The sequence below is a fragment of the Bubalus kerabau genome, chromosome 2 (genome assembly GCF_029407905.1).
Source record: "Bubalus kerabau isolate K-KA32 ecotype Philippines breed swamp buffalo chromosome 2, PCC_UOA_SB_1v2, whole genome shotgun sequence".
NCBI classification, from domain to species: domain Eukaryota; kingdom Metazoa; phylum Chordata; class Mammalia; order Artiodactyla; family Bovidae; genus Bubalus; species Bubalus kerabau.
Window position 1 is genome coordinate 199,707,917 of NC_073625.1, and position 27,404 is coordinate 199,735,320.

General features: G+C 50.8%; 1 protein-coding gene across 1 annotated transcript in view; it reads right to left on the reverse strand.

Moving 5' to 3' along the window:
- Positions 1-27,404, reverse strand: part of RFTN1 (raftlin, lipid raft linker 1) — a 231,821-nt gene that overhangs the window by 61,440 nt on the left and 142,977 nt on the right. The window contains exons 5-6 of the mRNA XM_055570000.1: positions 12,710-13,055; positions 3,513-3,716 (exon numbers count right to left, since the gene is read on the reverse strand). Coding sequence (XP_055425975.1) covers positions 3,513-3,716; positions 12,710-13,055 — 550 coding nt within the window. The remainder of the gene's footprint in view (positions 1-3,512; positions 3,717-12,709; positions 13,056-27,404) is intronic.

Consider the following 27,404-nt stretch of genomic DNA (forward strand, 5'->3'; position numbering starts at 1 on the left):
GCTCCTTGGAAGGAAAGTTATGACCAACCTAGAGAGCATATTAAAAAGCAGAGACATTACTTTGCCAACAAAGGTCTGTCTAGTCAAAGCCATGGTTTTTCCAGTAGTCACGTACAGATGTGAGAGTTGGACCATAAAGAAAGCTGAGCACTGAAGAATTGATGCTTTTGAACTGTGGTGTTGGAGAAGACTCTTGAGAGTCCCTTGGACTGCAAGGAGATCCAACCAGTCCATCCTAAAGGAGATCAGTCCTGAATATTCATTGGAAAGACAGAGGCTGAAGCGGAAACTTCAACATTTTGGCCACCTGATGTGAAGAACTGACTCATTGGAAAAGACCCTGATGCTGGGAAAGATTGAAGGTGGGAGAAGGGGACAACAGAGGATGAGATGGTTGGATGGCATCACCGACTCAAGGGGCATGAGTCTGAGTAAACTCCAGGAGTTGGTGATGGACAGGGAGGCCTGGCGTGCTGTGGTTCATGGGGTCACAAAGAGTCAGACACGACTGAGTGACTGAACTGAACTGAGCTGGATTCTTTTGAGCTGAACATCACCTAATTTATGGGACAAAGTTCTCAGGCATTTTATAACTTTGTGGAAAATATTTTGAAGCACAAATATCCAGTTCAGAAGACTGGTGCTTTTTTTCCCAGATGGCGAACAGCTTAAAGACGTGCTCCCAGCTCTGCCAGGTTTATTTGTAAGGACACTAATTATCCTACTAGAAATAGGTTCCTTTTATAATGATGATTAGCTTGCCTTTTTTTTTTTTTTAAATTCTGGGAAAAGAACATATTTCCTCCCTGGCCAACGGAAAGCCTGGGCTTTTCCAGGGCAGAAACTCCCTCACCCAGTAAGTTCTGCTCCCAGGTCACCCCCCACCCACCCCATCAAAAACGTCAGGAAGAAAGCCTGTCTGAATGCTGAGTGGGTTTAGATTCATTTTGATGTGAGGAGTCTGCACGCATTCCAGGGACAGGGACACGCAGCCGGGGGAGCAGGACTCGAGGGCAGCCCTGCTGTGGAGATGCCTCGGGCTCAGCGCAAGGCTTCCTTTCCTGCTCATGTGCCAGAGGAAATTTCATGTTCTGTCTTCAAGGCGGGAAGGCTGGATTTCATGCAGCTGAAGCCAAGGGAGGCTGTAACGGCATTTCTAACACTCAAGTCAGATGTGAAGAAAGACTGCATGCGCTGTCTGTTTCTGGACTCAAGGCTGGAGAATGAGGTGAGGGGAGGAGTGGAGGTGAGAACGCAGCCTGGACAGCTGAAGCTCGACAGCCAGACAGGCACTGAAGGCTGCACAGACTTTCGTGTTCGCGGTGTCTTCTCTCGGGGCTTGGCTGGCCCCTGACAGGCAAAGGGCCAAAGAGAAAACCTCCCCTCCGAAGCCCCAGTTCCCCCCAGGGTGGAGCAGGCCCAGCGGCTGCCCGGGCAGCTCCTGGCCCCCATGCCTCCCTGCCCATCTTTAAGATGCTAGTACAACCAACCCTCGGTTTCCCAGGCGGAGACTTAAAACCATGCGTAGCCACAGAGCGCCTCTCTGGGCCCAGGAGGAGCTAAAAGGAGCCGTCGCTGCGTGCCCGGAGAGGCATGACGGGGTGTCCCTGCGGAAGCAGGAGGCAAAGGGTCCCCGCTGGGCCCTCCAACGCCAGTGAACGAGGCTGTAACCGTCTGCTCTGAGCACGTGCCCTGGGGTCGGATGGTGTGTCTCCAGCCAGCCAGCACAGCCCCGAGCTTGCAAGAACTCTGCCAGGGCCTAGGGAAGCCTCCTGGTGCCCAGGGAGATTACTGACCTTGTCGCCAGGGGATGGAACTGACTCTTCCTTAGTTGTATTAATGAAAAATACTCTAGGAATTCCCTGGTGGTCCAGTGGTTAAGAATCCGCCTGCCAAGGCAGGGAACTCAGGTTCTGTCCCTGGTCTGGGAAGATTCCACATGCTGTGGGGCAACTAAGCCTGTGAGCCACAGGGACCGAGGCCCGCGAGCCACAGGGACCGAGGCCCGCGAGCCACAGGGACCGAGGCCCGCGAGCCACAGGGACTGAGGCCTGCGCACCCTAGAGCCCATGCTCTGAAACAAGCGAAGCCCACACACCCAGAGAAGCCCAACTAGGAGGAGCCTCCGCCTGTTGCAACTAGAAAAAGCCTGCACGCAGCAATGAAGACCCAGCGCAGTGAAAACAAATAGTTATTTAAAAAAGAAAAAAAAATATGCTTTAGAATTGCACTGTCTAATACACTAGCTGAGAGCCTCATATGGCTACTGAAATGGAAACTAATAAAAATTAAATAAATTAAAAATTAAGTTTCTCAGTCTTACTTGCCACATCTCCAGTGGTCAGTGGCCACTCGTGGCTGGTGGCACAGATACAGAACATCTTCAAGTCCCAGTGGCCCACTCATCTCCTATCTTATATCCTGCGTCCATCCATAAGTGGCCGTGGCCCAAGATACTATGCAGTGCCTGCTGCTGCTCCGTGGACTCGTTACCATTAGACGTTGCTATTTAGGCAGTGGCAAAGGACTTGCACTGGACAAGACTGGCTCGTACTCGACAACGTTCTTAAGGTTTTGGATGACTACATGCACAGACACTCAGAATTAAGACTGATGCCTCTTCCAGGGATGTTTGCTAGCAGCTTAAGGATTGCAAATAATACAGAATCCAATCTCTGTTCCTGACTCTGCCAATTTTTAGAGAGAAAACTGCTCAATGTCAGTGCCCCCTGCCAGGTTTCACTGGGATCAATGGATTCGGTGTTACTTTACATTTCACTTGCTCAAGAATCCTGCTGACTGGCAGCCCTCAAGATCCACACGCGCTGGCAGGTTGGCCCCACGCCCCAAATGGTCTCTGGGTTTCGATGCACCCTAGCGACTCAACCCACCTTCGTGTTAGCTTGAAAACTCCTTCTTTGCTTGGGGCTTTGGGGCAAGCTTTCTCTCTGCCTCAGAGGAGCTGACACCAATATTGCTGCCTGAGCAGCAAACCCCCAGAGAGAACCCATTACCGGCAGGGCCGCTGGGTGCAGTGAGACCCGGGAGCAGCGTGCATCCTGACGGAGTTTACAGAAACCCAGCTGTTTAGTTCACTCCTCTGCTGTTAATTCCAAGGTGCTGCTACTGTTATTTCAAACTGTAATGATGTCTACAAACAATTTGCACTTTCAGAGTGGCAGGATCCTAGGGGGTAATTAACAAACCCCAGGAATAATCTCTTTAAAAGCCTTTAAAAGCAATCTCAACGGAGGCCAGCATGATGAAATGAAACTGCCCCTCCCCTTCTCCGTGGTGTTAGCATAGACCTGGCTGACTCCTGGAGGGGCTGGGTGAGCACCGGTGTGGGCTTTTGTGGACGACTCCTCCAGATGTGTGAATTGAAATCAAACCCTCGGAACTTACTCGAATTGGGGGAGGGTGGTTCTGAAGGTGGGCTGAGATGACAGGCGTGAGAAGCAGAGTTCAGGAGGGCCACTTGATGGGGGGTGGGGTGGGGATGTGGTCCTTACCGTGGACCAAGCTAAGCGAGGAGACCGCATTCACCAGGACGCCGCCCTTCCGGAAGTGGTCGCTCATGTGCTCCAGCCAGTTGGCGTCCAGACCGCTGACCGTCGGGCCGTTCTTGGAGACCCGGAGAGGAATGGTGACAGGGTAATACTGCCGGCATTTCTGATGGCTCTTCGGTTTGTTGAAAAGGGCAAAGATCTCCATTTCTGCGGGGATTCATAGAGAGAACGGGAGACGGGAGGTTAAACAGTGACAAACCTCCTTACCGGGCTGGATGCGATCTAACGGGAACCTGCAGGCAGGGCATCACAAGCCAGCATTCTGCTAGGCTGCATGTTGCCTAACAAGAAGACCCAAGCAGCACGGGAGGCAGCCTTGAAAGTGACACGGACCTCAAAGGCCAAGTCCCACAGGGACTGCCAACAGAAAGCTGGCCCTTGTCATCTGCACCCACGAGGATGAAGTCCTCGGCCACTGCAGCCACGGACCTTCAATACCCCGAGAGACATTCCGAACGGAGACCAGGAAAGGGGTACTCTGTGCTCTGAGAAAAACTGGCAGGTTAAGCCTTTAGATAGGTATTTTCAAGAGAGCATTTTATGAGCCTAATTCTTGTATCTCCTCAAATCGAGAAAAGGACTAAAATCGTTACTGGTGACATCTGCTCCTTGTGGCTAGCAGCAAGCCTCTACCAAAAGGTGTGACTGACCACACATATCTCCTTCACAAAAATCGTATGTTACACTGACCTCTCCTCCTACCTCCCTGGAGCCATTTTTCAGGGCTATTGGAAATGTTGTCTCCCAGGCTAAGTCCTCATTCTGTCCCCAATAAAACTTAACTCACAACTCTCTCGCTGTGCATTTTAGTCAACAGGACTCAGTTCTGAATATGACATATGATGAACAGCTGTTAGCTGGGATCAATTTGTATGGTTAGGTGTTTGAAAGAAGGATATAGTAGACATTTCTAGAAATTCATACAAAGGGGTATTTTAGAAGAAAAAGCAGATGTTTTGGGGCAAGAGTGGATCTGTTTTTTCTTTTTTTTAAAGGAAATGCACAGAGGCACATAAAAACAAAAATACTGCCGTAATTCCAGGAACTCTGCACCTCCCTGAATTCACTATTTATAAACTGCAGTGGTGTTTCCCGGGGCCGAATGCATAATCCTTAATCAAGAAATGTAAAAGAAATGTAAAAATAAATACGCTGCAGTAAATGAGGGTTCCTGCGTGGAGTGATAAGGTTGCTCCAAAGGCCAATGGGCCCTGAGAGGAAGGCGCAGCTTCCCCGGCCTTCCTTTATGGCTGGGCTCTGTAAAAATCGATGCTCACTGCCACCCGGCAGCTGACCCTTGCCTCCCGCCCTACGTGCAGCCGGCCACGAGTGAGCAGCCTCAGCCTCCGGAAGCAAATACCTGGAATTTCAATCTAAGGCTGAAGGTCTATTTTTGTGTTACTCATTTAGTCGAGCAACCAAGAATTCACCCCGCTTAAAAAGCTTTGCTTACACAGGCCACTCAGGAACATGCTTTGGTTTCCAAAAATATCTATTCAGATAAGAAAATCCCCACCCTCCTTCCAAAGAAATATTCTAAAGGTCATAAACAATGGCTGACATTAGCAAAAAGGATAAAGGACACCCACATACTCCCTGTAGGAGACACCTTGCCTGGACCCCACATTCTGGGACACTGCATCCCATGTTTATTTCCCAGTTTTCCAGTCTCCAAATACATGACCTTTGAAAATGGATCCACTTTCCTTTATCTATATAAGTGTGCTTAAACAGGAAATGGAGCTTCACGACCATAAGGGACACCATTACCATTTGCCACAAACAGGAGCAAATGGTGAGGCACTTTCACACCAAAAACGTTTCTCCACGTAGCATCTCAAGTTATCTCACAGGACGACTGTATTCTGGGACAAAGGGAGTCTTTCCACAGCCCCACCTGAGTAAGCGCCAGCAGAGACCTCAGGGAGCAATTCTGGGCCAAAGACTTTGCTGTCAGCAACAGTGATGCCGACGGGCAGGCCGTTTCGAGCGATCCAGGGGCTGGAATCGATGAGGAAGGAGGGCCCGCGTCTTCACAAACGGCCACCCGGCTCTCCAACAACCAACGCTGGGCTGCGCGTCTTCACAACCGGCCACCCGGCTCTCCAACAGCCAACGCTGGGCTGCGCGTCTTCACAACCGGCCACCCGGCTCTCCAACAACCAATGCTGGGCTGTACCTCGTCCCCACCCCATATTACTTTCTCGGTCCACTTCCCTGACTCAGGAAGCCATCGGAAAAGGCAGCCGGCAAGTGCTTTCAGGGGAGAAATTAGCTCTTGGTATATGGAGCTAGCGATCCCCTGACCATTTTGTGACTTTCAAATGCAAGCGTTAGCTGTGGCGTCATGCCGAGAAAGGTTTATGGAGAATCAAGCAAGGGGATTAGGGCTGGGGGGTGGGACAGGAAGTGCCCTTTTCCAGTCCAAGGAGTTGGGGGTTCAAGTAAGAGCTGCAGCTGTTGAAAGGGAAGAGTGGGAGCCAGGCCCTGACTTCATCTCTTCAAAAGCAGACCCTGTAAGCTTTGGGGTGCAAGCTGTTTCTTTGGGGAGTAATCCCAGACAATAAGAGTGAGGGAGCAGGGATAAGAAACAAGGAGGAGATAAAAGCCAAGGCAGGCATCCACGAGCAGGTTACTGGGGACCAGAGATGTCGCGTGTTGCCCTATGAGGGGCAAGGAAAGCGGGCATCTGTCCTCAGGGATTGAGGCCATTCCTGGGGCATTAATACCTGGGGCACCTGCGCATTCCAGGGAACACCTACAGGCAGAGGCTAGGGAAGCTGTCCTCAGGTGGCCCCAAGGCGGGCCGCAGCAAATGTCACAGGCTCGCTACGACCAGGCAAGCCCAAGGGCACACAAACCGAGAAGAAAAAGAAGCCACAGCCTCCGCAAGGGGAACTGAGAAGCAGCCCAACCACCTGACCACACAGAAGGACCCCCAGTCACATGGCTAGACAGAGCCACGGCCTTCCCACACGCACGATGAAACAGAAAAGGGGAAGGCGGAAGAAGGCGGGTGCAGGCCGGGGGCCGCGGAGACAGAGCCTGCAGACCGGGCCAGCGGTGGGGTGCAGACAGCGCGCCCAGCTCTCCATCTGGGTCCTCCCCGGGGAGCAGGGCCAGAGCCAGGGACAGAAGTAAACTTTTCGGGAAGGAAAAGGGGAAGGTTGTTGGAATCAAGAGTCTCCAAAGCATGAGAAGAAACCTACTTGCAGATGCCCAGCCCTGCACTAAACGCCTCTGTCCCGCCGGCTCCCCGGCCACGGCCCTCACCTGGAAACCAGCCAAGAGAAACTGTCCCCAAAGGACGCCCTTTGATGTTTTAATATTCCGGCTCTCCAGTACACGTCCTCACAGGAGTGGTCACCAGGGATTCCACAAAGAAGACCAAGTGTGTTTACATTTTCTCAGCTGCTCCGTTGACTCTGCCCTGACCCCAGCTAGAGGATTTTTCCAGACACGGGACAGAGTCCCCAAGGAGGGGGAAGGCATTGTTTCTGAGAATGTTCCGAGGACAGCCGCAGGCTGGGCCTGGCAGGGCACCCAAGCAGCTTCGAGACGGTTCTATCTTGTATTTCTCTTTCTGTCTCGTCTCCTCTGACCCCCTTGCACACCAAGGGGGGCCTGATCTGGTGCCATTTAGACCCTCGGTGTCCAGAAAAGGTGGCAGTCTAGAAAACACGGCCGGGGTTGCACCTGCATTTGCTGGACTGACTGCAGCCAGAAAAGCGCAAGCGGCTGGGGCAGGGGGGACGGGGTGCCTGCAGCTGGGGCCAGCTGGGCGCTGCCAGCCAGGCCTGCCAAGGCCTTGCTACACTCCCCGTGAACGAGGAGGAAGAAGGTAGATGCCCGGGTCTGAGGTGGGTGCCGGGCAGTAGGGATATAGGCACGGGACAGATGCCTGCAGTCTGCAGCTGGGGCCCCCGAGAGACAGCGACCCGTGGGTTGAGCTGACGGGGTCCTGGCGCCCCGGGGACCTCCAGGCGGCAGGAAGGAGGGGGTCTCAGAGTCGGGCTGAAAGCATGAGCTCCCAGGGCTGGACGGGGAGAAGGAGCCGGCTGGCACATCGGCTGGGGTGGAGGGACAAGTGGGCATCAGACTTGGCCTGGGAGCCGGGCTGGGCAGGGGCTCTGGTCGGCTGCGGACACAGCAGGAGGGCTGGGGCCAAAGGTTACACTGGGAAGGCGGGGCAGTGGGCACCATGGGGCAAGAGGGAGGAGGGCCTCGGGCCCAGCCAGGTGCCGGGGGCAGGAGAGATGCCACTTCCGGCATGGGTACAGCGTGGGGCACCTCCGGGCCTGGGGAAGTCGGCTTGCCAGGCAGAGTGTGGGACCCGCTGACTGCACAGCAATCACGGGACGTGAGTGTGTCAGTGAGGGCTGTCGCCACCAACATCTCCTGCAATGCCCATCTCCACAGGGAAACTGTGTCCCCTCTACGCGCCAAAAGCCTTAAATGGATTCCCCAGAATCACAAGCTGGCAAGTGGCAGAGCCAGTTCAGTTCAGTCACTCAGTTATGTCCAACTCTTTGCGACCCCATGGACTGTAGCACGCCAGGCCTCCCTGTCCATCACCAACTCCCGGAGTTTACCCAAACTCATGTCCATTGAGTCAGTGATGCCATCCAACCATCTCATCCTCTGTCATCCCCTTCTCCTCCTGCCTTTAATCTTTCCCAGCATCAGGGTCTTTCCCAAGGAGTCAGTTCTTCGCATCAGGTGGCCAAAGGATTGGAGTTTCAGCTTGAACATCAGTCAAGACTCTTCCAAACCCCTCAACCCCCGGCTGTTTCCCAAACCTCATGAGAGGCTGGTTTCATCAGCACACAGAGAGCGGGAGCTGATGCCCATAAGCGGCCAGGGAGGTGGTCAGCGGCTGCTGTCAATGGACTGAGTGCAAATAGCCAGGACGATGGCAGCAGGCAGAGCACATGGACCCCAGGGCAGAGCTGTCTGGGGGGCTCCAGGAGGGGAGAACCAGGCCCGGTGAGGGAGGGCAGACTCGGGGGGCATTGCCCCAGAAGGAGCTGGCTGCCAGGAGGCTTGCTCATAGAAGGCCCTGGAGAAGGACACAGAGATCTGGCCCAGGCTTCTGCATCCTGGACATTTCAAGTGAGCCGGTGCAGGGAGGAAGGGCAACTCAGGGACGACACTGCGTTATTACTTGGGTGATAGAACAAGCTGAATCTACATGAACCTGTGCGGCCCCCTCGTTTCTCCTACTGACGCTGCAGTGCCGGAGACCAGACAGGGATGCCAGAGGCCAGCGGAGAAGGCAGGGAATATGGTCCAGCAATGCCGCTCTGAGCTTCCCAAGCCGTGACCTTGCCCCCTGGCCTGTTTACAGTCAATGAAGGAAGCTGTCTCCCCCACCCCAGGGCACAGAAATGGACTGGGAACCCAGCGGCGGGCCGGCTCTTCCCAGGGGCCCTGCGTCCACCCGCAGCTGGAAACGAGGGAGATGTGGAGGGAAGCCCGCCGCAGCGAGGCTCGGGGGAGGCCCACCCAGCCGGATGTCAAACCGACAGCACACTCCCCAGACGAGTGCAGCCTGGGTGGACGTGGGGAGACAACCCCTGGACCCAAGGGGTCCCATGGCCTGGGGGGTCAGGGCGGGGCGCCCAGAAGGACAGAAAGCTGACAGCATGCTCCCCAGACGAGCGTAGCCTGGGTGGATGTCGGGGGGTGAACCCCTGGACCCGAGGGGTCCCCGAAGTCCAGGGAGGTGGGGGGCGCCCGGACGGACGCAGAGCCCACAGGATGCTCCCAGGATGAGCGAAATCCAGGTGGACGTAGGGGGCAGAAGCCCTGGACCCGAGGGGTCCCACAGCCTGGGGGGTGGGGGGCCACCTGGACGGACGCAGAGCCTGCGGCGCCTCGCTGAGCCCCCAGCATCAGCATCGATAAGAGAGAGCGGATGAATTAAAGGCGGAGCAGAGGCGGAGCAGGGAGATGCCCTCTGGACTGTTGTTTAATTGTCTTGCTGTGATTGCCTATTTAAACCCACCAGCAGAAAGCGGAGTTAAAGTACTTGGCCCTCCTTAGGGGGCCCTGAGTGGAGGGAGGCTGAGAGCAGGGCGGGAGCGCTGGGAGACGTGGACGCCCCAGGACGGACGGGAAAACAACCAGGACAGGAGCTGGGCTGAGCTGGGGGCCTGGCCATCCCTGGCCAGCCTCCGAGGAGGCAGAAACTATGCTCAGCTGATGCTCAAGTGCAAGTCGCTCAGTCATGTCCTACTCTTTGCGACCCCGTGGACTATACAGTCCATGGAATTCTCCAGGCCACATTACTGGAGTGGGTAGCCTTTCCCTTCTCCAGGGGATCTTCCCAACCCAGGGATCAAACCCAGGTCTTCCACATTGCAGGAGGATTCTTTACCAGCTGAGCCACCAGGGAAGCCCTAACACTCAAACCATGCGAGAACGTGTAACTCTAGGAGGCACACAGGCCACTTCCCGTATCTGTGACACAGGGACAGAAAGAGCATCTTCTGTCATAAAGCTGCTGTGATACACGGTCACACGGGCAAGCTGAGACCCAGCCACCGGAGGGCCGTCACCATGATGACCGTCCTGTGTCCCCTGTGAGGCCAAGCCTGGGCACCAGGAGCCCTGTGTGTTCACTGGCTGATGAGAAAGAGCCAGAGATTCATTTATTCCACCGGAAGAGACATAAGGGTCACAGTGAGCTGCCTAAGTCTCGGAGACCTGTGGCCTCCTACGCAGAGAGCCAAGAGCCACGCTCGGATAACAGCAGCCCGCCGCCCACCAAGCAGGACGGGGGTCGGGGCACCGTCAGCCCTCACAGCTGCAGTTCGCACACGCTCTTGGGCTGACCACCTCCAGACGCACCTGAACCCTGCATTCCTCAGAAGGTTCTGGTTTTCCAGGAGAGAACAGGGGTTTGAGGAAACGAGGCGCAGGCCAAGACCCTTGGGTGTTGGGGGGGGTCTCTGTGCGCCCAGCGACGGGGGAAGGGTCTGAGGGAGGGAACAGTCGCAGGACAGCAGGGGGCCTAGGGGGACAGTCCTGGGACAAGTCTCCCCGGTTACTTAACCCCAGGAGGCAGCCAGTCTGGAGGGAGTCTCAGAGGAAGGTGAGCTCCAGAACAGGGGACATCGGAAACGCCCAAGGGGCACTTCCATATCGATGGCCTCCTCTCAAAGCCAGGGCTCCGTGCAGAGCTGGGGGCAATGGTCAGGATGACGGGGCCTGTACCCCAGTCGTGAGGGCTCCTACTTAGGAGTGCTTTAAATGGACCCCTCCTTTGGCATGCGTGCTCCGTCACTTCAGTCATGCCCAGCTCTCTGCGGCCCCACGGACTGTAGCCCGCTTGGCTCCTCTGTCCATGGGATTCTTCAGGCAAGGGTACTGGAGTGGGTTACCATGCCCTCCTCCAGATCTCCCTGACCCAGGGATCGAACCCTCATCTCCTGCATTGTACGCAGATTCTTCACCATCTGAGCCATCACAAATCAAGGCCCTGATGAAACACTAATCCTAATCTCTCCCTGAAGTGAGGTGGCTACCATCTCCCCTTCTAAGTCATCCTTGCAAACAAGCCCCAGGATTAACCATCCCACAATTTTCTTTTCGGGATCTGTGACGTAACAAGAAAAGCTATTTCACCCTCTTTTTTTTTTTTTTTTTTTTGGCTGCACCGTGTGGCTTGGGGGATCTTAGTTCCCTGATCAGGGACTGAACCTGTGCGTCCTGCAGTGGAAATGCAGAGTCTAAACCACTGGGCCTCCAGGGAGCTCCCTCACCCTTTTCTAGTCTCAAAGCATAAGCAGTTTCTCATCACTTATAAGAGGCTAACCTCAAGAATTAGTATATAAATAATAACATTAACCAGGGCTTTCCCTCATAGCTCAGTCGGTAAAGAATCTGCCTGCAATGCAGGAGACCTGGGTTCGATTCCTGGGTGGGGAAGATCCCCTGGAGAAGGAAATGGTGACCCACTCCAGGATTCTTGCCTGGAGAATCCCATGGGCAGGGGAACCTGGTGGGCTACAGTCCACAGGATCACAAGAGTCGGACACGACTTAACGACTAAACCACCACCACCAATAACATTAACCAGGGAGATGATCCAGAAAGGCCTAAAGAGAAAGTCTCCCCAAGACCTGGGCCTCCTCCCATCAGTCTTGTTACTCGTCACCTTCCAAAGGGGAGACAGCTCGTACAAGGGCCTGCCTTCCAAGAAATGGCGGGACGCGAGATGTCTTGGAGCAGGAAAGTGGAAGGGAGTCATGGGGAAACGAAAAGCAACTTCACTGCCTGCAGTCTGAGGGCCTCAGTAAACTCTGATCACCTGTCTGAGCATCACACAGGAAGGACCAGGCGGGGAGCCAGCCTGGGTTCATCCAGCAGATCTGTTTCCAGCCTGGGCGATGGATGGACTCTCTGAACCTCAGTGTACTCAGCCGCAAAGGGGGCAACGATGCAAAGTGGCCTTCCACGTCACAGGAAGAAGGAAGCATTTGTTAACACTGGCTGCCAGCCTCCTTCCTGCATCGTTATTTGAAATCTCCAACCTAGAGTCCGTGCCCCAGCGGCCATTAAACACCGTGGCTCAGAGCAGTCACTTCCCGGTGGCCTCTCCCTGGCCGCATGTGCTCCACGGTGCTGGTCTGTCCACGAGACCGACACCCCGAAGCCTGGCTGTTTACAGCGCAAGGGCTGAGTCAGTAGCTTCCTGCACACCTCACGCCTCATCCTCGCTGGGGCTCTGGATTTCCTTCTTCAAATTCAAAACAAGAGGACCAGGCGCGGAAGGTGCTTTCTGCACTGGTGCCCAGCCATCACCACGCTTCCTGGGGTCACACGGGGTAATTTGGGGGCAGCGTGTGGGCGTGGGGAGAAAACACCATGCATTTTAGAACCTGCTGCACACGTGACATTCTGGAGCCGCGACAAGTCAGCGTCCCGTGGTCTGCCCACCCCCCACCCCCAGAAGGCACAGCCTCAGGAAGGAAGAGTCAGGAGGCCCGGAAAACGGCTCGACAGCTTCTCCTGTTTGATGGACTGCCATCTCTACATTCAAATTCCATTCATTTTCCTAAAAGGCCCCCGGTGATTACTGAAAAGCTAGCAGCCGCTCTCCACGTGGCTCAGAGTCCCGGCGCTGACATACTTACTGGCCGCGAGCCGCTCTCCAGGCCCTTCCGACGGCAGGTCATCAGCATCTGGTCCCTCTGGAGCCCCTCGAGCAGGAGACTCTGCGCCATCCCCCTCTCCCGGGGGCGAACTGGGCTGCTGGGTGGCGGGCGTCTCCTCTCTCGGGCCCTGGCCAGCCTCCGGGCTTCCGTCTGTCCCCACGGCAGCATCTGCAGCCCCCAGCTCCTCTGCAGCCCCACGACCGCCAGGCTCCTGTGTCTCATCCTGGGCATCTGCTGGGGGGCAGCTGCCCGCAGGGCTCCCAGGGCAGCGGTACTGAGGCACAACACCGACAAACTTCAGGCCGCGACTCGCAGCCTCCTGGATCTGTGAGGCAGACCAAACCAAGGGAAACGGGTAAACAGGACGTTCCATCAGAGCAGGGGCACACGTGGCACCTCAGGGAGGCCTCGGGGGGTGTTTCTGGGTGTGTGTGTGTGTGTGTGTGTGCGCACACGCGTCCACACCACACATGGGATCTTAGTTCTCTGATGTTGGAGCTGAAACTCCAATCCTTTGGCCACCTGATGCAAAGAACTGACTCGCTGGGAAAGACTGAAGGCAGGAGAAGGGAATGACAGAGGATGAGATGGCTGGATGGCATCACCGACTCAATGGACATGAGTTTGGGTAAACTCCGGGAGTTGGTGATAACAGGGAGGCCTGGCGTGCTGCAGTCCACAGGGTTGCAAAGAGTCAGACATGACTGAGCGACTGAACTGAACTGAATTGAGTTCTCCAAGCAGGGATCAAACCCACGCCCCATTGCATTGAGTCTTAACCAATGGACCACCAGGGAAGTCTGGATGTTCCTGTTTGAACGGAAATCTCTCAAGCTGGCCAAGGCTCCACCTCCTCAAGGTGGTGGCCACACCCCAAGTCTGGCCTGCTGGGGACAGAGAGGGGCTTGTTTTCTTAAACTGTAAAAAAAAAAATAAAGCATTCGACTGTGAAGGGCTGGGATGGCCTCTCTGTAAAACACTGTTAGTCCCAGTTAGTAATTTTTCCTAAGAAGCTGAAAAAAGGTTCTAAAAGGATGAGCTGGAACAACAAGAGGCTAAAAGAGGAAGCTCATTTTGGTAAGAGTTTATTTTTTTGTGTAATTCTCTTTTTTTCTGATGAATCACCTACTTCCTGCTAATCAGGCTACTATATAACTCAATACATCTGTATAACCACATACTAACTACCAGATGACATTTTATAACTCAAAGAGCTTCCTCTCTGGAACAATTGCTCTGGCAGAGAAGGGCAAAGGTGGTGAGAATCACCAGTGTGCAAAAGCTGATGGCACAGCCCGAGAGAGGGGACCTCTGAGGACAGTGGCCCAGGGGGAGGCACGGACGCCTGAAGACCATGCCCAGCCTGTGGGCACTGCACACGCCAACCCACGGCTCTCCACCCCCCATCCAGTCCAGGTAACAGGTGGAGCCTTCTCACCTCCTGAGCCTCAACACAGGGGGCACATGGCTGCACTGAGTTCTGGGCCTTGTGAACCCTCCCCTCCCTAAAAAAGCAACCCCGCCCCCACCGCAGGCAACTGAATGTAATTGTCATAAGTGAAAGACAAATGGAAAGTAAAAGCTAAACAAAAGCAAGAGCTGGCCAAAATTAGAAGACGAGCTTTAGGGGACTTGCTGGGCAAGGGTGCTCAAGTCACTTTACAAATGCAGCAGAAGGGGGAGACCGCAGAGCTCTGGGAGGCTCAGTCACCAACCCCCGAGTGGATGACCTCAGAAAGCCGCCAGGCGTCAGCAGCAACCCTCTTCTGTCATTTGAGAAGGAGTAAGAAACACCAGAAAGTGAAGAGGAACTAAAAAGCCTCTTGATGAAAGTGAAAGAGGAGAGTGAAAAAGTTGGCTTAAAGCTCAACATTCAGAAAACAAAGATCATGGCATCTGGTCCTATCACTTCATGGGAAATAGATGGGTAAACAGTGGAAACAGTGAGAGACTTTATTTTTTTGAGCTCCAAAATCACTGCAGATGGTGATTGCAGCCATGAAATTAAAAGACGCTTATTCCTTGGAAGGAAAGTTATGACCAACCTAGATAGCATATTCAAAAGCAGATACATTACTTTGCCAACAAAGGTCCATCTAGTTAAGGCTATGGTTTTTCCAGTTGTCATGTATGGATGTGCGAGTTGGACTGTGAAGAAAGCTGAGTGCCGAAGAATTGATGCTTTTGAACTGTGGTGTTGGAGAAGACTCTTGAGAGTCCCTTGGACTGCAAGGAGATCCAACCAGTCCATTCTAAAGGAGATTAGTCCTGGGTGTTCATTGGAAGGACTGATGCTGAAGCTGAAACTCCAGTACTTTGGCCACCTCATTCGAAGAGCTGACTCATTGGAAAAGACTCTGATGCTGGGAGTGATTGGGGGCAGGAGGAGAAGGCAATGACAGAGGATGAGATGGTTGGATGGCATCACTGACTCAATGGACGTGGGTTTGGGTGAACTCCAGGAGTTGGTGATGGACAGGGAGGCCTGGCGTGCTGTGATTCATGGGGTTGCGAAGAGTCGGACACGACTGAGCGACTGAACTGAACTGAACTGAACTGAACTGAAGAAACACCAGCACGAGCTCCTCTCTAAGGGAAAAGCAAGCCTCGGCACCCCTCCACAGATGACCCACCCTAACTTAAGGCAGAAGGTCATTTTAGTTCAGCCCTGGCCGTTCTGGAAAATGATCTGGAGCAGTAATATGAACGTACAGTCCAGTTCATCTTATATCAATGGTTTGACTGATCTTCATTTCAGATGAGGACACTGAAGCCCAGAGACATTTAAAGTCATAAAGCGAGTGGCGGGCAGTCAGGGTCCAGGTCAGGTTTGGCTCAGGTCCAAGTTCATTCTCTTAAGTACAAGGCCAAGTGGACACGTGTCAAAGCATCAAGTTCTCCGACATGCACGTGTCCACACAAATGCCCACGGCTGGCTCAATTCACACTTCAAACGTTTTTTTAAAAAACCTTGAAGTCATCATTTCCATTCTGAAAATTCATTTTTTACCCATTAATCTGTGATATCTACCTATTTTTAGAAACTGTTTTAGAAAGCTTCTAAAAGAAGACACAGGTCACAAACTTTTTAAAAACCAAACAACGAGGAGATAATTGTACCAAACAGCCTGAGGTTGAGGGCAGCTAATCTCCGAGGTTCCTGGCAGCACAGGCAAGAGAGAAACACTATGGATTACGTCACGGTCAATAAGAGAGAAGCGTGATTTGCTAGTAATTTGCCTAACATATAGTAGGCGATCAATAAGGATCTGCTGAATGAATGAGTGAATGAACACATTAAATACTGAGTGGATCTGTGTCTCTTCTTCCAGAATGACTCCTGGAAGATAGGGATGGAGACCGACCGCTGCTGCTGCTAAGTCACGACAGTCGTGTCTGACTCTGTGCGACCCCATAGACAGCAGCCCACCAGGCTCCCCATCCCTGGGATTCTCCAGGCAAGAACACTGGAGTGGGATACCATTTCCTTCTCCAACAAACCAACAAACATTTATTAAGTTCCTACACTGGCTCAAAACAGCATCACGCTTAGGTGCTGGGGCTACAAAATAGGAGTCTTAACTGTCAAAAGATTCAGCTGATTACTGTAAACAGATTTTAAAAATAATTATACTAACGTGGCACAATAATGCTTATGTTATGATATTACATAAAAAATAAAGATTGTAAGCTTTTAAAACACAGCATTATCATGGCTGTATGTGTAACTTTTCAAAATTTATCTAACAAGCATACATATCACCTTTATAATTGAAAAGAAGTACACATTTCAGAAAATTTTCATAGAGAAGCAAAGCACAGTAATAGATATAAAGGTATGCTGCTAAGTCACTTGAGTCGTGTCCGACTCTGTGCGACCCCACAGACAGCCGCCCACCAGGCTCCCCCGTCCCTGGGATTCTCCAGGCAAGAACACTGGAGTGGGTTGCCATTTCCTTCTCCAATGCATGAAAGTGAAAAGTGAAAGTGAAGTCGCTCAGTCGTATCCGACTCTTAGCAACCCCATGGACTGCAGCTCACCAGGCTCCTCCGCCCATGGGATTTTCCAGGCAAGAGTACTGGAGTGGGGTGCCATCGCCTTCTCCGATATGAAGGTATAGAAAGTGATTATTTCTGCCTGAAGAGGACACTGAGACCTTTCTCACAGAAGGTCAGGGCTATTAGAAATGAAATAGAGTAACACAGCTGGAAGAGGCAAAGGCTATGGCAGAGCTGGAATGTGTGAGCCTCCCCTACAACATTCATTTGGATTTTTCCCCAAATATCATGCTGAACAAAACCTATTTGGGGACTCAACCTGCAGGAGGCTTTGAAGGATGAATAGGAGTTCACCAGACAGGTGAGAGAAAGGGACAGGGCAGTGCAGGTAAGGAGACAGAAGGATCTTCATGGTCAAAGGCCTGACGGTGTGCGACAGCCTGAGGAGTGAACAGATTCCTAGAAATATTTCTGGGACATGACATGAGAAGCCAGGAGCGCCCAGAAATGAGGCTGGACCAGACATCACAAGGGCCATACCATGGATATCACGAAACGACAAGACGACAAAGGCTCAGACTTCACTCAGCAGCAACAGGTCCCTAACTTACCCAACACAGAAGCTCTGGAGAGCGGAAGGAGGGGGTTGTCCAAGGGCAAAGCACAGATTTCTTCGAATGCTCATCTTTTATCTTAAACAGTAATGAAAGTGTTGTATCCTACACCTAGCATTGTTTAATCATCAAAACTCTTAAAAAGACGCTCAAGGTAAATGGTAAAGACGCTGCCTCTCTCCATGGCAAGCCTTCCAGGGAGCGTGTATCTCAAGAACATGAAACACCCTTGTGCACGAATCTTTGTCTGCAGCTCTTGGGGTGGATTCCCAGAAGTGGAATGGATGGGCCAAGGGATATCAGCTCTTCAAAGGCTGGGTACAGGCTGCCAAATTGTTTCCCAGAAAGGGTGAGCAGTCTTTTTTAACCAGAAAACCCACATTTAGATTTTATAAAGATCAATATTTGGCCAGACCCTAGGGGCTGTGACACCTTTGATTTTTCTAGAGGTGTCAAACCAAACTCTATTTGTTTCTCACTCATTCCTTCATTTGTAACCTTTGTTAAGCAAGTCTCACACACCTCAGAAAGGCAGGCATGAGACTGTTCGTCAGGGTTCACTTCTGACCACCAGCTCTTCTCACGCCCATGGGAACCTTCTGTACTCATTCAAATTTAGCCACTCAATGGCACCTCACTCCAGTACTCTTGCCTGGAAAATCCCATGGACGGAGGAGCCTGGTAGGCTGCAGTCCATGGGGTCGCTAGGAGTCGGACACGACTGAGCGACTTCACTTTCACTTTTCACTTTCATGCACTGGAGAAGGAAATGGCAACCCACTCCAGTGTTCTTGCCTGGAGAATCCCAGGGACGGGGGAGCCTGGTGGGCTGCCGTCTATGGGGTCGCACAAAGTCGGACACGACTGAAGCGACTTAGCAGCAGCAGCATGTGTTCATTACTCCCAAGTTTGGACTCCCCAGCCCTGCCTTTTCTCTGGGGCTCAGACCTCCATGGCCAGTGATCACAGCTGATGGGTCCACCATGGATCTCAAACTGGGGTCAAGGTGCCTGTTCTTCAGCTCCTTCCTTTTTGTAACCCGTGTATCCACTCACCATGTCCTGCCAGACCATCCTGCGATGTTTCTGGAGCCCCACTCCCATCCCCCAGACATCCGGGTCACTTTACTTTCAGGGACTCAGTGGCTGCTGCTGGACACCACCATGGCTTCAAGCTGGGCCAGCTGTTCAAGAGCAAGGAATTGAGTCCATACAGAAGATCAAACCCTGAATACCCAAGCCACCTTGGGGAAGGAGCTCCCCACAGACTGTCAGGCACACACCCACGTAACTTCTGTAACAACTGCAATTAGGTCATGGCAAAGCTTGGATCCGACCCTGAGTATCTTCACCCAAACCAGTGCTCCTGACTAACAGCAGTCCTTCACATCATACAACCCAGACTGTCCCAAGATGCCCACTCAAATACATGATTTAACTGAAATACACCCTCATCCACCTTTTTATCACATCAGCTGCATTAAAAACAATCCCATCCCCAACACTTAAAAGAGTAACAACTTCTGGTTTAAGCACCAAAGATTAAACAAGACAGTTTTCAACTGACCCAAGACTTCCTTCAACTCTGTGATGAGTAAGAACAAATGCGATAATTATATTCACCCAACCTAAAACCAGACATAATAATGTGAAAAAGGTTTCTTATTTCTTTTTTTTTTTGGTTTCTTTTTTCTATTGTAAAAAATTTCTTTCTATAAAAAGTCTCAATGCATCAGAAAATGATATCATCGTTGGTTAAATATTTCAAGAATTATTTTTATTAAAAGTAACACCATGATGTTGGGGTAGTCCCTGAAAATCCAGGGCATAGTGTCTGTTACTCTACTCTCAAAATGAATGCCATGCTGCTGCTGCTGAGTTTAAACGCACACTCTGTCTCGTCTTATACACACGCTTGTTTAGACTACATTTAGCAATGAGGGTAAAACCAGTAAGGGAGAAATGGGGTCCTGATTGGGTTTGGTAAACATGGAAGCCATATGTGACACAGGAAAGGCAGCAGAAAGCGCTCCTGCTAACAGGCCAACAGGACTGGAGCCCACAGGCCACGCGGGACGGCCCAGGGGAAGGGCCAGTGACAGTCGAGGACCGTTCAGTCTAACAGGACTGGAGCACCCACAGGCCACGTGGGACGGCCCAGGAGAAGGGCCAGCGATGGTCTAGGACCATTCGGTCTGAATCTAACAGGCCAACAGGACTGGAGCGCCCACAGGCCACGCGGGACGGCCCAGGTGAAGGGCCAGCAATGGTCGAGGACCGTTCGGTCTGAATCTAATGAAGACGGTGTCAGGGTTCATTTTATGTGCCACCCTGGATAAAACTACAGTGACTAATTGTCAACACTGGTCTAGATACTGCTGTAAAGATACTTTTAGATGTAGTTGATATCTACAGTCCACTGGCTTTCAGTAAAGCAAGACACCCTCTATAATGTGGACAGGCCTCTGCCCATCAGTTGGCCTTAAAAGCTAAACGCAAGGTTTTCCAAAGAAGGAATTCTGCCTCCAGACAACCTGCCCGAGTTTTCAACCTTCAGACTTGAGACTGCAACATCACTCTTACCCAAAACCTCTAGTCTACCACATGGCCCTGGAGGTTTGGGACAGCCCAGCTCCACAGTCATTTGGGCCAGTAACATAAATCAATCTCAATTGCAGTCTCATACTATAGACAGACAGACGGATAGATAACACTATGAGTTGTTTCTCGGGAGAAAAGTCACACAGGAGGAAAGCAGATGAAGGGAATCACGGGAGGAGGACTGCAGCAGCAGGTTGAGAATTGTCTCCAAACCTAAAGCAGACCGAGCGTGAAAGGAAGGGCTGGCTAAGGGGTCCCCAAAGGCAGGGAAGGAAGTGCGCCCTGAGCAGGAGCAAAGAGAAGGACTCGCTCTAGCGATGATTAAAGGTCCCCGAGGAGAGGCTGGCACGCACAAGGAGCTGGACCGCAGCTACTGTTGCCGGGTGAAAGAAGTCTCCCTGCCATGTTTTACGGGAAAGGGATGAAATCTTTAATTGGTAGATTTAATGTCTATAGGCCATTTCCAACTTTCGGATGAACTTATTGGAATCCCTAGAACTATCATGCTAATTAAGGCTGGGAATCAGAAACGTACTGACTTTTTGAAACTATAAAGATGCGCTATCCAATATGATAGTAGCCACTAGCCAAGTGTGACTATTAATATTTAAATTTAAATTAGTTCGAATAAAATAAAATAAAAAATTCAATTCCTCAGTCACATCAGCCACATTTCAAGTGTTTGATGGCCCCTGTGGCTGGTGACTGCCCTACTGAATGCAAATATAGATGTCTGGTGCAAATATAGAATACTTCCATCATCATAGAAAGTTCTACTGGACACCGCCGATACAGAGCATAAAAAACCATATAAAATACCAAGCAACAGAAACAGGGTTTTCAACAGGGACTGCACAGGCATATAACACAGGGTAAAGACCAAGACTCACACATAAAGACATCCCAAATGGACCCTAAACCAGAGCGCTGACCACTCTGACCCCCCTCTGTAACTCAGGGGCCACCATCCTGTGATAGCTGATATTTTAAAGTCTCTGGGGACCCGTGACACACACAGGAAACTTACAGACAGAGGCTGAACCATATGTCAAGAACAGACGCAAAAACGCTGTTCTGGTTGCACAGACACGTGAGTGTTCACGGTGAATATTTTATCTCACGCACTCACACACACAACCCTTCTCATCTTCTGTCGCCTGAGCTCCTGTACAGCCTTCTGAAAATGGAGGTTCAAAAATAACACAGGTCTCAGCTCAAGCCTGCAGCGGTCTTTGGTTCTGACATGTTAACACGCAGCTTCAGGAACTGAAACTTCTACCCAGTGCTGCCGAGTATTCAGCTCAGTCATGAAGCCACACAGAAAGATCCTGCAACCTTCTGGGCTTGTGGTTTTCTCTTTCAATGACTGAGAGGCCTCAGAATGAGCCTGAGACGAGGAGTCTGAGGCTTAAAGCTCTGGGCTCAGCCCTGCCACGCACTTAGCTATGTCACTGGTCCACCCAGTTGTTGTATCTGAGCCTCAGTTTCCTAATCTGTAAAATGGGGATAATAATAACGATTAATTCACTCACTACTTACTTACTCAGTATCTTACTGAGTAAGATGTTACTTACTCAGTTACTTACTATGTGCTGAGAATGAGGTCCTGGGGAAGCAAAAGGGCACCATCCTTGACCTCCTGGATTCAATACTTTTTGGTCTCACTCTAGAGACTCTCAAGAGTCCATCTGATCTCCTTCTCAACCTGCCTGCACTTAGTCTGAAGGACCACTGCTTCCTAACTCTTAAGTCCCTGGCAGGGCTAGAGTTGGGAGAAGAGGTTTTATTCTCCTCTGCTACTAGCAGTGATCTGGTGGGATGCTTGAGAAATGATGGGGTAACCTGGAAAACTGTAAACTCCCTTAAAAACAGAAGGAAGAGATGGAGTCCAGCACTGAGATAGGAGCAGAGAACAAATCCATCCTTTGGTGGCACTGTTCAGGGCAAGTATTTCTGATGAAAGGAGTTTTATTGGCCTTCATTATCTTTATTACCTGGCTGGGTGCTTTCACTTAGATTGTGCCTATAATTTTACCGTTCACTGAAAATGTCATTCCTGGGAAATCAGTAGACCCAAAAGGGAATATGCTGTTAATCTCTCAACTCTCAAAAATCTTCAACTAGCTCTTAAAAAAAAAAAAAAATATATATATATATATATATATATATATATATATATATATATATAATTTATTTACTTATTTGGCTGTGCTGGGTCTTGGTTGCGGCATGTGGGATATAGTTCCCTGACTGAGGATCAAACCTGGGCCCCCTGCATTGGGACTGTGGAGTCTTAGCCACTGGACGACCAGGGAAGTCTCTTTAACTAGCTCTTAATGCCCTGTGAAAACCAAACCACCAGAAGATCCCAACCTGATGTCAAAAGTCTAAATCAGAGATGGAAAGGGAGCAAGGAAAGGCCTATCTCTGGGGAAGGATCTAACGGTGACCCAAGTGGCCAGCAGGGTACAGCCAGAGTAGAATCTTAGGACCAGCATCTCTACCACCATCAGGAAAATGGCTCCAGGTTTTGTCCCTATGTCTTTCAAAAAAAATTGTTAGCATTCTTCTTCTTTCTCTTGTAGGACCAATTTTCTCCATGGAGCAGGAAATACGGCCATTTCCAACTTCTGAGTTTCTCTGCTCCTGGCTTAGACACTGGAGATAGACTATCTAAATGTCCTGGGTCCACACAAATGAAAGATCTCAGGGAAGGGCTCTGATTGGCTCAGCTTGGGTCAGGTGTTCATCTCGGGACCAATCAGCTCTGGCCAGTGTTAGGGCGGCTCCTGTGGAAATCACACAGCTGGATTGTGGGAATAAAGCCGCTTTCAGAAGAAAAGGAATCTCAGGGCAGAAAAAATTAGTATTTAATGTCTGTTATGTAGATATATCATCTCATGGGAAATAAAATTTGAAATCTGTTCAGTACCCACATGTACGAAAGTGAAGAAGAGAATATTAGGCAACTGATATTTAAACCAAACAAAACCGAGCAAGTTAAGACCACACCGATCACTATAATGTTGATACGTTTTGGTCAAAGTGGACCCCGGGCCAGTACTCTAGGTTATTTTGTCTGCGTGGACACAGCATTCGTCTCCTTGTCTTGGGCTATGTTCTTCTCAGCTCTGCTCTGGCTTTCTTTTCTCAGCTTTATTGCAGTATAACTGAAGATTGTTTTTTAAGAGTATTTTCTGGAGTCAATGTCCACACCCTAGCTCTCCCCTTCCCAGGGCAGTCTGCCACAGCACGGGCACCCAGATCAGGAGGGCAGGGACTGGGGTGGGCGGGGTTTCCCCTCTGGCAGAGCTGCATGGGCCCTGCAAACGCCTGATCTCCCTCAACGTCTGCCCATCAGCAGCACTTTGCATGGACGAGCTCAGACCAGGATCTTGGAGCAAAAGCAAAGACCTCGGCATCATCCAGGCAGGAAAACCGACGGACCTCCAAGTCACAGGACCTCAGGAGGGTCTGCATCTCCTGCCGCAGCTACAAGACCCCCAACCTGAGCTTCCACTAAGGCCAGGGCATGCCCACAAAGACAATGGAGCCATCAAATCCCCCACATCTCACATTAGCAAGCATTTACATAGACTCTCATCAGAGTCGCATGGCAAAGTCAAGGATATGCACCAGACTTTGCCGCTTGCCAGTTCCGTGGCTGCATGGCTGGTAAAATGACCTGACCCGCAGGTGGGCTCTGTGCACACAGGCATGGCTTGGGGGATGGAATTCAAGAAGAAACAAGGCCAGCGACGTGAAGAGGGAAGAAAGTGTGCTCAGGTACACAGAGCAGGACAAACATCCTGCACCAAAAAGACGTCGTCACAGTAGCCTCCATTTACTGAGCGCTTCAGTTCAGTTCAGTTGCTCAGTCGTGTCCGACTCTTTGCGACCCCATGAATGGCAGCACGCCAGCTTACCCTGCGCCAAAAGCCGTTCCAAGGGCTTTACGTGAATTACCTCATCTCATCCTTATGGAACAGTGACATATATACCTGGCCATGTGCAAAACAGCCGGCTAGAGGGAGGCTGCTGGTGAGCACAGGAACTCAGCTCGGTACTCTGTGACCACCTAGAGGGGTGGGAAGGGGGCGGCGTGGGAAGGTCCAAGAGGGAGTGGATAGATGCATGTGCATGCTCTGCATGCTCAGGCGCTCTAGTCATGTCCGACTCTGTGTGGTCCTATGGACTGTAGCCCCTCAGGCTCCTCTGTCCATGGGATTCTCCAGGCAAGAATACTAGAGTGGGTTGCCATGCCCTCCTCCAGGGGATCTTCCCAACCCAGGGATCCAACCCAGGTCTCCTGTGTTACAGGTGGATTCTTTACCACTGAGCCCTCAGGGAGGCCCTTATATATATATATAAGATATATATATATCTTATATATATATAGCTATACATATATAGCTGATTCGCACTGTTGTACAGCAGAAACTAACATAACATTGTAGCACAATTATATTCCAATAAAATTTTTTTTAAAAAAACAGGTTTTTAAAATTTTCTCATGCTACAGATTAGAAAACAGACAGTGACAGGCTGCCCAGCTTGCCCAAGGGCACACAGCTAGAAGATCACAGGGAGGATTCAAACCTAGTCAGCCTGGCTTCAGGCTCCACATTCCCACTTGGTACACTGCTCAGATTGTATTTGCAACAGAACGTCCTACCCTCTAAGCCACACTGTGAAAATCAGGGCTAGATCTTCAAGAGTGTTGAGTCTGTAGAGTCTGGAATCTTGCTCTGTAGGCAATGAGATGCCATCACAGCTTCTGGCCGCAGGGACGTAATCAGGCCTTTCCCAAGGAGGATTGATGTTTCCGCAGGATGTGGTACGGATGGGGAGGGAGCTGGGGGAGAGAGGCAGAGAGAGGGATCGGGGCCCAGGAGTCACTGCAGAGCTCATGGGAGAGATCAGACGAGGCTACACTTGCCATGGGAAAGGATGGACAAGGGAGACGGAGACCCAGAGCGGAGACGGCAGTACGGACTACGGGGTGACATGCGACGAGGCGCGATGTGACGCGATGTGTCAAATCATCGGTGACCTGCTGTCCGAACTTTTGAACAATCTGACACTTTTGAAGGCAAAAGGTATGCTGTGACAAGAGGCATGAGCCAGAACTGTCCAAGCCCAGACAGACACAGGGTCACCTTTTTCTCAGTAATTCTCATCAAAGGAAAAAAAAAAATGCCTCCTAGCTGGGCATTCCACTGGGCCTTCTTTCACAAGGCACTGCCCAAGATAAGATAGTGCATTTCCAGAAAAGCAAAGCAAAGAAAGAACCAGCTGGAATCTGGAATCCTGGACCGGCTGACACTGACAACCCAACTTTCTTCTTTGGTAACAGCAGTGAGCCTGGAATTATAAGCCTGGGACAAAGAACCTCAAGGGCTTATTAACACTCCTGGGAATGTTCTGGAAAATCAGTTTGAGAGTCTTCAAGGAACTCAAATCTCAGCACCACAGTTAAGTGACTGAGGCAAAGAACCTGAGTTTAAAGCAGTTTAACCAGGAGCAGATGTTTTCCTTCACACTACACCGCTGTTTTAACATCCAGAATTCGTGACTTTTTTCCCACCGTGCCCTGATTTACATAGGCTTCCAAAGCATTAATGGAAGGCGCTTGAACAAAATATTGAGATGGTGTGGTTGGACCAGTGTTGTCCCAGTTTTAACCCTTGGTTAAAAACCCTTTTTGGTCCCCATGACTCCAAACCAACAAAAATATAACTCAGTCTGAGTGGCATTTGAAACTCCCATGGTTAAGAGAACAGTGAAACTAAGTATTTGGGGATGGTTTTCATTACAGTGCTAAAGAAATGAATATTCTGTTGTTCTTTTTGTAAATACCCTGAAGAACCCTGGGATGGTTTTTCTAGAAGATGAAAATGATCTGAGAGTTTCAGATCTCATGAAGATATGTGATCTCTTTGAGTAACAAATAAGGCTTTTTTTTTTTTTTTTAAAGGGCTGATTTTCCATTTACAACTGTTGAGAATTGCACTTAAAGATGATTTCCAATGCCCAATAATTCAGTGCCCTTCATATTCAATACTCAACTCCTATTTCCACTTCATGCCTTCATATTGTTAATTCTATGAGCCCTAAATGATCTCAAAGTTCTCTCCTAGTAGAATGAACTGTAAATGAACACAGATGTCTGAATTCATGTCTGCGGCAGGCTGTATTTTCCAAAGATATCTCTCACCCGCCCATGACCTGCTAGAACCTTGTCACTCCCCCATCAAGAGGCAGAGTCTACATCCATCTCCTTGGACCAGTATGGCTCTCCACCAATGAGTCAAGTCAGAAGGACACTATGTGACTTTTGAGGCCTGGTCATAAAATTTCCATGAACTTCCACCTTGTTTTTCGAGAAGAGCTCAGCCATATGTTTTGAGGAAACCTAAGTCGTCTATGGAGAGGCCTGTAGCCTAGCAACTACTTGCCAATGGTGTGAGTGCACCATCTTGAAAGTGGAGTCCCCAGCCACTGACCAGGGGATACCATGGAGAGCAGAGATTAGCAGTCTTGCCAAGTCCTGCCCAAGCTGCACATTTGTGAGCAAAATAAATGAATGTGGCTGTAAACCACTCGGTTTTGAGGTGGTGGTTACACAGCAACAGACATCCTCCTAAAACTCAGTAATCCTCACTAATTCATACCCACGGGAAGATACAGACTGCAGTAATTTCTTAGAGCAAAATCCACAGCCCTTTATCAAGCAGGCGGTTAGAAGCATTTGCAAACATGCAGAAATGTAAACAAGGATAACACAACTACTTCCAAGGCGTGGGCCTCCGGGACCCGCTTTAATAAAGAGGTCAGAGCAGTTTGTAATTTGCCTCTCCGTTTGTGATGATCCGTCTGAATGGCTGGCGCAAGCAGGTTGGGGGTCGGGGGTCGGGGGCGGGCGGGGGGCGTGGGGAGGTAAGCGCGATCCCTGCAGCGTGCCTTACATTATTAACCGGTTGAGCAAAACTCCAGGCACAGGGAGGCCTGGTTCTTGTTTACTGCAAGATACAAATGCACAGCCCATGAATTAGTGATGATGTTTTACTACTTGGGAACCACACAGAACGCGGCCTGCATTCCCAGGCTCCATCAGACTCGGAAAAAGTCACAGGGAAATCCTGTGCTTGAGGCTTCGGGAAAAAATCCATCTGTATTCTTAAGGCGCCCTAAAGAGACCCCTTCCTTGCCCTCTGAGGAGTGCCTCAGAAGTTAGCGCGGCAACTGCAACTCGCATTTAAACCCGGAAGTCTTCGAAATGAAGTTTATATGCCAACTGAACAATGAAAAGTTCCACCAAAAGCTACCCTTACTTTTTACCAGGAATATATTTAAACACTTGCTTTTAATGCTTTTCCATCTCTTCAGGTGTATTTCTTTTGATGTCTACTCCTTGTATCCACCACATCCCAATCTTTCTTAGAAGGAGTTTTCTTCATA